This window comes from Corapipo altera, unplaced genomic scaffold (assembly GCF_003945725.1).
Source record: "Corapipo altera isolate COAL_440 unplaced genomic scaffold, ASM394572v1 65, whole genome shotgun sequence".
Classification (NCBI taxonomy): domain Eukaryota; kingdom Metazoa; phylum Chordata; class Aves; order Passeriformes; family Pipridae; genus Corapipo; species Corapipo altera.
In genome coordinates this window covers 4,450,548-4,462,971 of record NW_020884891.1, presented here as the reverse complement: position 1 = coordinate 4,462,971, position 12,424 = coordinate 4,450,548, and the positions used below count along the sequence as shown (strand labels likewise).

At 50.4% G+C, this 12,424-nt stretch overlaps 1 protein-coding gene across 2 annotated transcripts in view; it reads left to right on the top strand.

Annotated features, from left to right (window-relative positions):
- Window positions 1-36: 36 nt before the first annotated feature.
- PCDH19 (protocadherin 19) overlaps window positions 37-12,424 on the top strand; it is a 58,707-nt gene continuing 46,319 nt past the window's right edge. For both annotated transcript variants that reach the window (XM_027645422.1, XM_027645421.1), the window contains exons 1-2: window positions 37-2,177; window positions 5,191-5,518. In XM_027645422.1, the coding sequence (XP_027501223.1) occupies window positions 37-2,177; window positions 5,191-5,518 (2,469 nt within the window). The remainder of the gene's footprint in view (window positions 2,178-5,190; window positions 5,519-12,424) is intronic.

The following is a 12,424-nucleotide window of genomic DNA, read 5'->3' as shown; positions in this document are numbered from 1 at the left end:
GGGGCGCGGCGCGGCGGGCGGAGGGGCGGCGCGGCGATGGGGGCTCTCCCGGCACTGCTGGGGGCCGCCTTGCTGTGGGCCGGCGCCGGGGCCCTCGTCAACCTCAAGTACTCGGTGGAGGAGGAGCAGCGGGCCGGCACGGTGATCGCCAACGTCGCCAAGGACGCCCGGGACGCCGGGTTCGTGCTGGACCCCCGGCAGCCCACTGCTTTCAGGGTGGTCTCCAACTCGGCCCCCCACCTGGTGGACATCAGCCCCGGGTCCGGGCTCCTGGTAACTAAGCAGAAGATTGACCGGGACCTGCTGTGCCGACAGAGTCCCAAGTGCGTCATCTCACTGGAGGTGATGTCCAGTTCCATGGAGATCTGCGTGATCAAGCTGGAGATCAAGGACCTCAACGACAACGCGCCCAGCTTCCCCACTGACCAGATCGAGCTGGAGATCTCAGAGACAGCCAGCCCTGGTACCCGGGTGCCACTGGAGAGTGCCTATGACCCGGACTCGGGCAGCTTTGGTGTGCAGAGCTATGAGATCACCCCCAATGACCTCTTTGGGCTGGAGACCAAGACACGGGGTGATGGGTCCCGTTTTGCTGAGCTGGTGGTGGAGAAGAGCCTGGACCGTGAGACTCAGTCCCACTACAGCTACGTGATCACGGCGCTGGACGGTGGTGACCCGCCCAACTTTGGCACTGTGGAGCTCAGCATCCGTGTCATCGACTCCAATGACAACAACCCGCTCTTTGAGGAGCCGGCCTACACCGTTAGTGTGCCTGAAAATGCCCCACCAGGTACCCCAGTCATCCGCCTCAATGCCTCTGACCCGGATGAGGGTACCAATGGCCAGGTTCTCTACTCTTTCCACAGCTATGTCTCAGAGCGGGCCCGGGAGCTCTTCCAAATTGACCCCCAGAGTGGCCTCATCACGGTGAGCGGTGCCATCGACTACGAGGAGGGTCATGTGTATGAGCTGGATGTGCAGGCCAAGGACTTAGGGCCTAACTCCATCCCTGCCCACTGCAAAGTGACCATCAGTGTCCAGGACGCCAATGACAACCCGCCCCTCATCAACCTGCTCTCTGTGAACAGCGAGCTGGTGGAGGTGAGCGAGAACGCCCCGCCGGGGTACGTCATCGCCCTGGTGCGGGTCTCGGATCGTGACTCCGGGGCCAATGGGCGGGTGCAGTGCAAGCTCCTGGGCAATGTGCCTTTTCGACTCCAGGAGTACGAGAGCTTCTCCACCATCCTGGTTGACGGGCGGCTGGACCGGGAGCAGAGGGACCAGTACAACCTCACCATCCAGGCCAGGGACAATGGCATCCCCTCCCTGCAGGCCACTAAGTCCTTCACAGTCAAGATCACCGATGAGAATGACAACCATCCCCACTTTTCCAAGCCCTATTACCAGGTTATCGTGCAGGAGAACAACACCCCAGGGGCCTACCTCCTCTCAGTCTCTGCCAGAGACCCTGACCTGGGCCTCAATGGCAGTGTCTCCTACCAGATCGTGCCCTCCCAAGTCAGGGACATGCCTGTCTTCACCTATGTCTCCATCAACCCCAACTCTGGAGATATCTATGCTTTGAGGTCCTTCAATCATGAACAGACAAAGGCTTTTGAGTTCAAGGTCTTGGCGAAAGATGGGGGTAATCCCTCTCTGCAGAGCAATGCCACTGTCAGGGTGATCGTCCTGGATGTCAATGACAACACGCCCGTGATCACGGCCCCCCCGCTGGTCAACGGGACAGCAGAGGTGTACATCCCCAGGAACGCAGGGGTCGGCTACCTGGTGACAGTGGTCAAGGCAGATGACTATGATGAGGGTGAAAATGGCAGACTTTCCTATGAAATGGTGGAAGGAGACAGAGGATTTTTTGAGATAGACCAGGCCAATGGAGAGATAAGGACCACCAGAGCCTTTGGGGAGAATGCCAAGACAGCCTATGAGTTGATTGTGGTGGCTCATGACCATGGGAAAACATCTCTCTCGGCTTCTGCCTTGATTTTGATATACTTGTCTCCAGCCCTGGATGCCCAGGAGTCCATAGGATCTGTTAACCTCTCCCTGATTTTCATTATTGCCCTGGGGTCTATCGCAGCTATTCTTTTTGTCACCATGATCTTCGTGGCAGTTAAGTGCAAAAGGGATAACAAGGAAATCAGGACCTACAACTGCAGGTAAAGACATATTTGTTTCTGTGCACCTGTGGGTCTGCTTTGATTTTTGCCATCGCAGTTACTTTTGCGTTTGCTGCTGCATATCTGGTGGGGGTTGAGGGAGGTTGATTTGCTTTAGGAACGAAAGTGAGGTTTCCATCCCTCTAAGAGAATTTCCTGCGAAGCTTTAAAAAATTGTTCCCTGGGAGGAGGGCAGGAGAAATCCCTGCCGAGTAACGAATCGACTTAATTGCGCGGCTTGACAATCTGTTGCAGCATCCCTGATTTTCCGCGCTCCGTCGCAGGAAGCGGGGAGAACGGTTTTACTGGGGGCATGGCTCCTTCCCCTGAGCAGCCCCCCCCCCCCCAGCAGAGCTCCCAAGGGCTGGCGATGGGGGGAATCCCCCCAGCCACCGCAGCATCTCCGCAGCCGACGGTGCGAGCGGCGCGGTGGCATCCCCGAGCCCTCGCTCGCCGCTCAAAAGAGCTATTGTGCGCCCGCTGCGGCTCCACGCCACGGCCAGCGATGGGGCCAACTGCATAAAATAGTGGCCAACCCCCCCTCGCCGGTTGTCCCCGATGCGCAGCTCCAGCACCCGGCAGGGCTGGCTGGGCTGGGAGCGATGGGGCGAGGGAGGATTTTTGCAGTGCTGTGTCATTTTGCCCTGGCTGGGTGCGTGCTCCGGGGTCCGAAATGCCGGCGGGGAGGTCAGCCCCGTGCCCGGAGCCACTGAAAGGCTGATAGGGGAAATCCAGTCCCCCTGAATATGTAACAGCCTGGCGATTATTGTCTCTCTTTTACTATTCTCTGTGTTACACAAGTTAGGAGACAAATGCTAACCACACATGAATATCAATCAGATGCCATAAAAGAGCAGCTGCAATGCCTCATAAATGGTTTAATCCTGTTACTAGTGAAATAGCCATGACTTCTCCATTCCTTTGGCACTGAGTCGTTTCAGAAGGGAGGGATGGAAATTAATTTTGCTCTACCTTGGAAACGCACGCTCGGCCCTGGCAATTCAGCGGCGCGGGGGGATGTGCGGTCTTTAAAGTTTTATTTACGCAGAAATAATGCCGGAGAGTTCGGGTATTGTACCCCGTTTTCACAGTGTAAAGTGCATATATAAGCCTTTTTGCTCGATGGGGGAAAAATCATCTGGAAATAAAGGTCGGTCTGTGCTGTATTATGGGATGTCTAGCTTCAAGTGAAAGCTCACAGACCAGATTTCTTGCCAGCTCGGCCCATTAAATGAGGATAGGACCTGAATGGATAAAAATCATGTTGTGGTGGTGCCCCTAACAGCTTCCCACATATGTATAAGCGCTGGGTTTACTGTGACGGCTTAGGGATTAATGAAGTGCGGTTTAATTAAATAATTGGTCAATAGAGAAAGGACAGCAAAATGAATGCCTGCAGGAAATAATTGGGCTCTCGCATTGCCAAACTTAAACATTTAGGTAAACAAAACAATTAAAGCTTCATCAAGCATTGTTAGACGAGTCAGCAGCATATAGATTGTTGGCACAACAGAAATCCCTGCCTTCCCCTGATTTATTTGCACACTCAGGGGGATGCTTGGGCTGTTATCAGTGTGTCTGAGCAGAAGTCAGCTGCAGAGGTGGGGGAACACCAGGCAGGCTCAGCAGCGGCTTGTGACCATGGGGCACCCTCTCCCCGTGCCTTTAGGCTTTGCAGTGCCTTGATTTAGAGATTCTTCACAAGAGCTGCTGGAGAGTCTTCAAAAATGCATTAATTTATGAGGCATATATGAGGGCTCTTTGACTTGGTGGCATTTTCATGCTCAGGCAATTAGCTTTCTGGAACAAGAATATTTATCCAATATTTGCCTTTCCAGATAAACTATATTATTTATTCATCCCATTATTTCTGTTGCAGCTATTGGGTTTTTTTCCTTTCTTTCTTTCTTTTTAATGCTGTTATCATAAGAAGAAGAGGAGCAAAATCCTGACTTTCAAGTGTGTATTCTCACTGTGGTTAGCATTTGTGTGCTTCCCTGGGAAATACTGAGCTGCCCAATGCTGTGCATGTACAAATTCATGGCAGAGACTGTTTTGTTGCTCACTACAGAAAGAGGAGCCACAGTCAGTCTGAGCTCAGCATACCCAGCTAGTGCAAGGTGCAAATAATTTGTCATTATTTGCTTGGGTGGTGTTTTGCAGTAACTTTTTTCCTCCGATGTTTTGCAGAACACAAACAAGGCACTTCATCAGTTGATTCTTTTGGCAGGTGGGAAGCAAAGAGGGAAAGCAAGGCAGAGGAAAACAAGCGTGCAGTAAAAAAAAAAAAAAAGGTCAAAAAGCAAAATTTCTCTTTGCGAAACATGATTGTTGTTATCTGATTTCCAGAAGGTAAAAGCATTTCCCAGCAGAAGGGGATGTGTGTGTCAGGGGGTGAGAGAAGAATGGGATTCAATTGGAGAAAAGATTTCGAGTTATCAGGTATAATCAGGAGATAGTCAAAACACCAGCAATTTATATAAAGCATTAATAAACAAACAGCCTTTGGAGTGTGAGAGAATAGAGTTTGCCAGCTAGGACTGCTTCTGGGTCTGCTTTATTTACTGCTATGGAAGATGAACTGGGAAAGAAATCTGCTATTCATTTTGAATTTTCATTACAAGGAGCAAATTAAATCACTTTTAAAATCCTTATTACGCATGGAAATGAATGCAGGTACCCTTTTCAGTTCATGGATTTTTAACATCTCCATTTTTCTCTTCTGTAGGCTGGACTTTACTCCTAGTAACTAAATATCAGCAATTACAAACACTAGAATAAAACAGGGTCATTTTTCCTTCCCATTATTTTTCATATTTGACCTGAAAACGTTACACATACAAAAATTAAGCTGAAGACGGTGTCGTGCCACCAGACCCAAAACATGACGTAATGTGCATGACTAAGAAACCTACATGGAGAAGGGGGCCAAGCCCTCTGGGTTTCTGCATGTGTATTTAGTGAGACAGGATCTGGGATGCTCTCAGCTTCTCATTTTCTTTCTGTCCCCCAGAATTGCAGAGTACTCCTATGGGCATCAAAAGAAATCAAGCAAGAAGAAGAAGATCAGCAAGAATGATATCCGCCTGGTACCGCGGGATGTGGAGGAGACAGATAAAATGAACGTTGTGAGCTGCTCCTCTCTCACTTCATCCCTCAACTACTTCGACTACCACCAGCAGACCCTGCCGCTGGGCTGCCGCCGCTCCGAGAGCACCTTCCTCAACGTGGAGAGCCAGAACAACAGGAACGCCGGCTCCAACCACATTTACCATCACACCTTCACGGGGCAGAGCCCCCAGCAGCCCGACCTCATCATCAACGGGATGCCGCTGCCAGAGGTGAGTGCAGGTGGACAGCCCGAGCCCTGGGAGCATCGGGAATGGGTTTGTGCCTGGACTGTGCAGACCGTGGAGTGTGGGTCTGTGTAAGCGCTGCCAAAATGAGGCATGGAGCAAACAGGCAGTGGTGGTTTCTGTGTGCTGGACACCCCAGGGCATGGGAGTGATGGAGGATGGACAGGGGGGAGCAGCAGGTACCTGCCTTGTAGGTTCTGGGGCAGCCCCAATGTGTGGCTATGGGTGGATGTTTCAACCCCAGACACTGCAGAGAAGGGCCCAAGTGGGGATGGGCCAGGCCAGGCTGCCTCAAGGCTGGAGGTGGCTGCTTTGCAGGTGGATTTTGAGTGTGGCAATGCTCAAGGCAGGAGACACTCGTTGCCTTCGCAGCAGTTGTCTGTGTTCTGAAGTTTTCAACAACAACAGTTGTGGAAAGTGGTGTTTGGTGGCTGTTGCTCTGGAGGCAGCTGGTTGTATTGGGGATGCTGACAGCACAGGATGCCCCACTGGGATCACCTGTACACCTGGCCCAGTGCTGTTCCCTCACCATGCAGGACCCTTGCTGGCGTGGGAGGGATGTGTGGTACCTGCCGAAGGCAGGGAAAGGGGCCACTCTGATCCACTCCATCCTCATCAGTTTCTTCTAATTCTTTGGCTTTCCTGTACATCACAGGCGTCATTTAATGTTGCTTGTTTGTCTCTCTTTGAGTTATTGTTTCGTATTAAGCAAAACAATCAAAGGTTTGTCATGTTTCCTGCTTTGAACAGGATAACAAAGCTGAAAAAGCAGTTGAAATATTTATGGCTTGCTCTGTTTTGTGTTGAGTGTGCTGGTGTAAATGCAAAATGATGTTGCTGAAGTCGGTGGAGCTGCTTCAGATTCATCTTGGTGCTATGGGGAGAAGAGCCCAGCCCTCTGAGAGTCTGCAGGGCTGCTGGAGAGGGCTGGTGCCGCTGGGCTGGTCCTGTGTGGCTGTATTGGCAAAATGCTCATTGAACACTGGTGTTTAACCTCTGCTGAGGCCATACAGAACCAGCTCTTGAGAGGCTGTGGTCCAGTGTTGGCCCAGTTTTGGGCACTTGCTCTATGGGAATGACCTGGATATAAGCATTTGTATATTCTTCTTGTGTGTTTTCAGCCACAGAGCTGCGTAGGCATTTCTGCTCCCAAATGCCCTGATGGGTAGAGGCAGGGACTTTGCATCTGAGTCTGGATGGGAGCAGTTTGGGATAAGCCAGTCTCTGGTAAAATAAGGCAGAAGAGCTGCTAATGAATCCACCAGCTCCTTGTGCTGTGCCTGGGCAGGCTAGGGGTGAGAAATACCACCCTTCACGTATTAGGGGGTCTCCACCGATGCTCAGATTTGCCTGTGCTCTTTGCTGAATACCAGCTGGGGCTCAGGATGCCCAACTGCCTGGGTTTGCATCCCAAGGTTGTGGGTGAGCACTGCTGTTGGGATGCTGGGGGCAGCAGTCCCTGAGGAATTCCTGCCTTCCTGGAGCAGTGTCCTTTGGAGAGGGTTCTGGTGTGCATCTCTGGCTGGTGCCTTGCTATGGGCACTGAGCACTGGAACATCTTGTCAGCCTCTGATTCACTGCCACCAGTCATAAAATCCATCACATGTTGGCACTATCCAGAAGTGCATGCCAGCAGTGGGAGGTCTGTGGTGGCAGGGAGGAGGGAAGGACCATCAGGAACATCATAGCTCAGCTGATAAAGTTAACAGCCAGCTGCAGGCAGAAGGCAGTGCTGCCCATACTTTTCCTCCACACAGCAGATAGCCTGAGGTCGCATGGAATGTGCCCTCCAGAGGCTCCCCTGCTTTGTCCAGCCTCATATGAGGGATCTGGGACAGTTGTTGTCTCTCCCTCTGGCTCCAGCTCACCCCATTTCCCTCAGGCAGGTGGGATGCACTGCAAAAAGCCCGTACCTCATCTGGAGAAAGAAGTTTGTCTCTTGTAATAAATGCCCTGGAGTGTCAGTGAAACAGCAGGAGGGCAGAGGGCGGCTCACCAGTCCTGTAAAGGGACCAGCAGCTCTTGGGTGAGAGAAGCATGTCCTGGTGGGGGTCTGCTCGCTCCCTGGGGATGCTTTTGGACAAAAGGGCAGGGCTAGGGCAAGGGGAGGAGAAATCCCAGCTGGAAGCTGTTTGGAAGTTTGGTTTAGGGTGGGAATGTTTATTTTTTTGGCAGAGTCCCAGTGTTATGCTTCCAGCTGTTGCTGGGGAAGTTATTGCACTGGAGGTGTGGGTTCTATTGGCTTCTAAAAATCCCAGTGACCCACTGAGGATGAGGAGGTTCAGTAGTGACTAGAGTGAGAGCCCTGTCCTAGCACACAGGGTGACATGGAAACTCCATAAAAGATGCTTCCATGGAAGACCATCACAGCCTTTCACCCCCGTAGCCCATGGCTGCCGTAGCAGGCTCTGTGGTGTGATGCTGTGGCTGTGCAGTGTGCTATTGGTACACCTCTGGGTGATGAGGATTTAATAAACACAGCTCCTGCCCAGAGCTTCCAGAGCCAAACCTTCTCTGCACATCATCCAGTGGTACTTTGTCTGGGCTGGTTTGAATCGCCTCCAGTGATGAAGCCGCTGGCATTTCCCCTGGGAACCTTTATGAGGTGTCAGCATCGGGAAGATATCACTGCTGCTCCACCTAGGAGTGACTTTCCCTGATGGGAAGGCAAAGCGTCAGCTGATAACAGATAAAATACAAAGGTAAATGTGTTGCTGGCAGTGTCACTTAGCATATGATGGTTGTAGCTGGGGGTAAGTAATTGCCTCTGCAGACATGCACTGCCCCAGCAGCGGTGGATTTGTGATGTAGCTGGTCTTTAATGTGAGGCTCATTTAGTTTAAGTCAGGCACCTTGAAATAAAAGTCCCCAAGGATGGCTTGTTTGTGGAGCCTCAGGAAATGTTTCTTCCCCTGCGGTGGCAGTTCTCTGGGACTGGTGGTGCTGTGCTCGTGCTGGCAGTAATTGGGTTTGTTGGTGCTCCCCACCTTTTCCCTGCTGATCCAGAAAGGATTAACGCTAGTGTCTTGTGGGGCTGCAATCCCACTCTAAGAATGCAAAAGAAGTTTGAAACCACCCTTAATAAGCTTTTCCCTTTGGGTGGGGTCAGGCTCGGCTGCTGGCTCTGCTTGTGCCAGGGCACGGCTTCCAAGAGAGCATTGGGAGGCAGTGGGGGTTATCCTGGGGTGTTCTGGCCCTGCTGGGGTTCAGTGGTCCCTTGGGTGCTGGGGTACTGCTTGGGAATGCCTGCCTGCAGCCTTTGAGCATCCTTGTGGCTGTAGGCAGTGATGGCAAAAAGCGTTTGTGAGTAGCTCTGGTGATCATGACTGACAGTGGGAGGCTTGGCCCCCGTTAGTGTTTTGAGTTGTTTTACAGGAGAGAGAGTGGGACATGTTGGAGCTGCAAGGGCATTGCCGGTCAGAGGCTTGGCTGCTGCCAAGGGCTCTTTTTTATCTTCCTTCTGAGCTGGAGGAGAAGTCAGTTTTGAAACCAAAAGGGCTTGTTGTCAGGTTTTGCATGTATATTGCTGGGACTTGTACCAGGAGATTAAAAATCAAAATTAATAGGAGCCATTAGGCAGCTTCCTTGATAAAAATGCATGTTGCATTGGGATGGTGTGGAAACCGGTCTGAATGCCGAGCCTTTTAGGATCCCGGGAACGCGACTTGCATGTAGAGCAGCCACCCTTGGGTAACACTTACATGCCTGGATTTTGACTTCAGGGTTTAAAAAGTAAACAGTGTATGTGTAATGGCTGCATCTGTGTTTCAGAGACAGTTTTACATCCCAAATCTGCACCACTTTAGGAAACGGTGCCAAAGCATTGTTTGCTGTTCCAGGTTGGGGAATATACCCTGGGGCATGGCAGCTTACTCTGCCCCTTGGTCTCCCCTGGGGCCATCGTGGTGGCCAGTCCCAGACAGGACCTGGCATGGGAGAGGCAAGGAGGTGTGGAATCGGAGTGGGCGAGCCTTCTTTGCCAGACTGGATGTGCAAAGGTGGAATTAGCAAGGAGGTTCTTTACTGGGGGTCTGGGATGGCTCCATCGTGGCAGCGTTGGGGAAGGGAAGCAGCAGTGCTGACGTTACATTGTAAGCAGTGTGTGGATCAGTCATGGTCTTGCTCTGGTGCTGCTTTGGTAGGTCCCACTGGAGAAGTGGGTCAAGATGGAGCAGCCCCTGACCCAACAGGACCCGAGTCCTCCAGGCACTCACACACTCGGTGGCTCCCAGACCTGGATCTGGAGCCGGGGGGGTCATGGTGATCTGCTGCCTCCTGAGCTGATGGCCACCATCAGTAAGATGGGGAATTACTGGTTTTAGTGATAATCCCAGTCTAATCCCCCAACCTTGATACACTCCTGTGTAATCCTCACTCACACTGATTTAGTTTGGGCTCCTCGTGGCTGCAGGGATTATTTGAGGGAGCAAGAGTTGCAGGATAAGGCCCTGTTGGTTTCAGATCTGCTTTGTACTACCTGGAAAGTGTTCTCCTCACTGTGGGAAATGGTTTTCTAAGCACAATAGAGCAATTTTCGTTTCAGGCAGCACCGGCAGCTTTTGCTCTGGCTATCTGATGGTGTTAACTAAAGCACATTTCTACAACACACAAAGATTTTTGTTTTGTCAGAAATGAAATCAGCGTGGCTGTTTCTCTTTCTCTGTCATTTCTCTACTTGTCAATTCTTTCTTCCCCTCCAGCTTATCCTCCTCTTCTCCGCTAGCCTTAAAAAGCCCCCAAAGTGTCTGTTATAATCACATTTTGTGTGTTACAACCAGAATGAATGTACTCACTTTAATATGCTGGGTTTGAGGAAATCAGTTTCTGTCTGGTATAACAGACAATTTGTTATAAACCATGCCATTTAGAAGTGAAGGGCCTTGCTTTAGTGCAGCACTGGGGAAACGTCATGATACATAATTGGAAGGGATTTGGCTTGTTTCTGAGTAATGCTGCGTATAGAGCAGGGGGAAAAGAAAAAAAAGGAGATGATTTCCAACACGGAGAAAGTTTGCGGTGTTGAGACATGCCAGGCAGATGAAATAAGGCTTATTTTCAGCAGGGATAATAATTAAAGCATTATCAGTGATGATGTTCCACTAGCGGGAAGGCTGACTTCGCAGCCAGCGTTGCCAGTCTTGTTTTCTCCTTGGGAGGTCACTGTAACTCAGCACTTTTTTGTGCCTGCGACGTGATGTGCACCGCGACGGGTAAGCACAGGTCACAGCTCTCCTCCTGCCTTGGTGTTTCGGTGCATCCCTCTCTGGGAGCCAGCCCCAGCCTTTATCCTCCAAGAACCCATCGGAGAGGAGCAATGCTTTCAGCTTTAGACAACCACAGGTTATCTCCTCCCTGGTCCCTGTCTGGGCAGCCAGCGTCACACTGCATCGAGGACCAGAGCCTCTGGGGTGGGAACCCCAAGCCTCCCTGGCTGCTCTCCCTCCTCACTCCAAATCCCAGCAGATCTCTCAGCTTAACTACTCCCAAAGTGTTTTGTGTATCGCTGTAGGTTCCCTGACCTCTCTGAGTGTTGGAGGCTGACATTATGGAAATCAGCCGCTTTTTATTCCATTCTGAGGTCAGCCTAACCAAATTATACATTTCCTAATGTAATCGCTCCAAGCTGTTGTATGGAGAAATTCATTTGAATACCTTGCAACAGAGATAAATACGCCAGCTCCCATTCATGTTTAACCACGACACCCTTGCTGTGCTGGGTCTTAGGGAAGCCTTTCGTTCAACACACTCTGGCTTTTCCTAAGATCATGGAATCATTTAAGTCGGAAAAGACATCTAAGATCGTCGAGTCCAACTGACAGCTGAACACTGCCAAGTTCACCAATTACCCATGTATTTTTTTGTATTGATGATATGGGGCTGTGACCCCATCCTGACAACTCTGGGTTTTCCAAGGGTTTTCCAGCCTGCAGAAGGGTCCTGAGGGTTTGCTCCAAGGGTCTGTGGAGGATTAGGGCTGGTGTGTGGTGTGGTGGCAGTAGCCATGCTTTATTTAACAGTAAAACCCCTCTCCTCTGACAGCAAGACCTGAGTGCTCCCATGGATATGATTATATTGTTATGTATTACATACTGTGTATTATATCTTATATATAATAGCTCATATGGTACATAGAATCACAGAATCATTTAGGTTGGAAAAGTCCTCCAAGATCAAGTCCAAACATTGACCTAACACTGCCAGGTCCACCCCTTGTATCCATATGCAGGTAAAAAGTGTGTATAGAAGTTTTACATATGGCAATGAGTGTAGAGTGTCATATAATCATATACATCTTGTTCGTTTTTATGCTTCTGGTTTGGGTTTTATGGTTCATTTTTACTGAACGTAGAGAGGCTCCTCTTGTTTTCTTAGAATCCTAGAATGATTTGGGTTGGAAGGTTCCTTAAATATTTCCTCTTAGTAAATTTGAATTTCTATTTGATTCATATTTCTGATGCATAACTTGTGAAGTCTATAAAAAAAGATTTTGCATGGCAGATAAGAATTTTCCCTTAAATTGGGAAAGATTTCTGCTAAGCTTTTTTTAAAATTACATCAAAAGGGTGATCCTGTGTGCTACTTGTGGGCTTCCTAATAGCAGTTTCCAAGTGAACTTGTGTTGTATTGCGGAATTTGAACTTTGTGGTTTCACCATCTCGTTTCCTTTACATATAGCACACGCTCATGCAGAGGCATTGTTGAGGCCAAGTGCAGTAGCCTTTGAATAACCTTATGTGCATCTGCTTGGCTGGGTGGAAGAGCTGTATTTTCCAGCTGCCATCTCCTGAAGTCCCTCCTGAGGGCTTTGAGCCAGAGAAGCTCCTCAGCCAGGTGCCCTCCCCAGACCTTGGGCTCCTGCCCTCCTTCACTGTGCCCTGCTCAGGTTTTTTC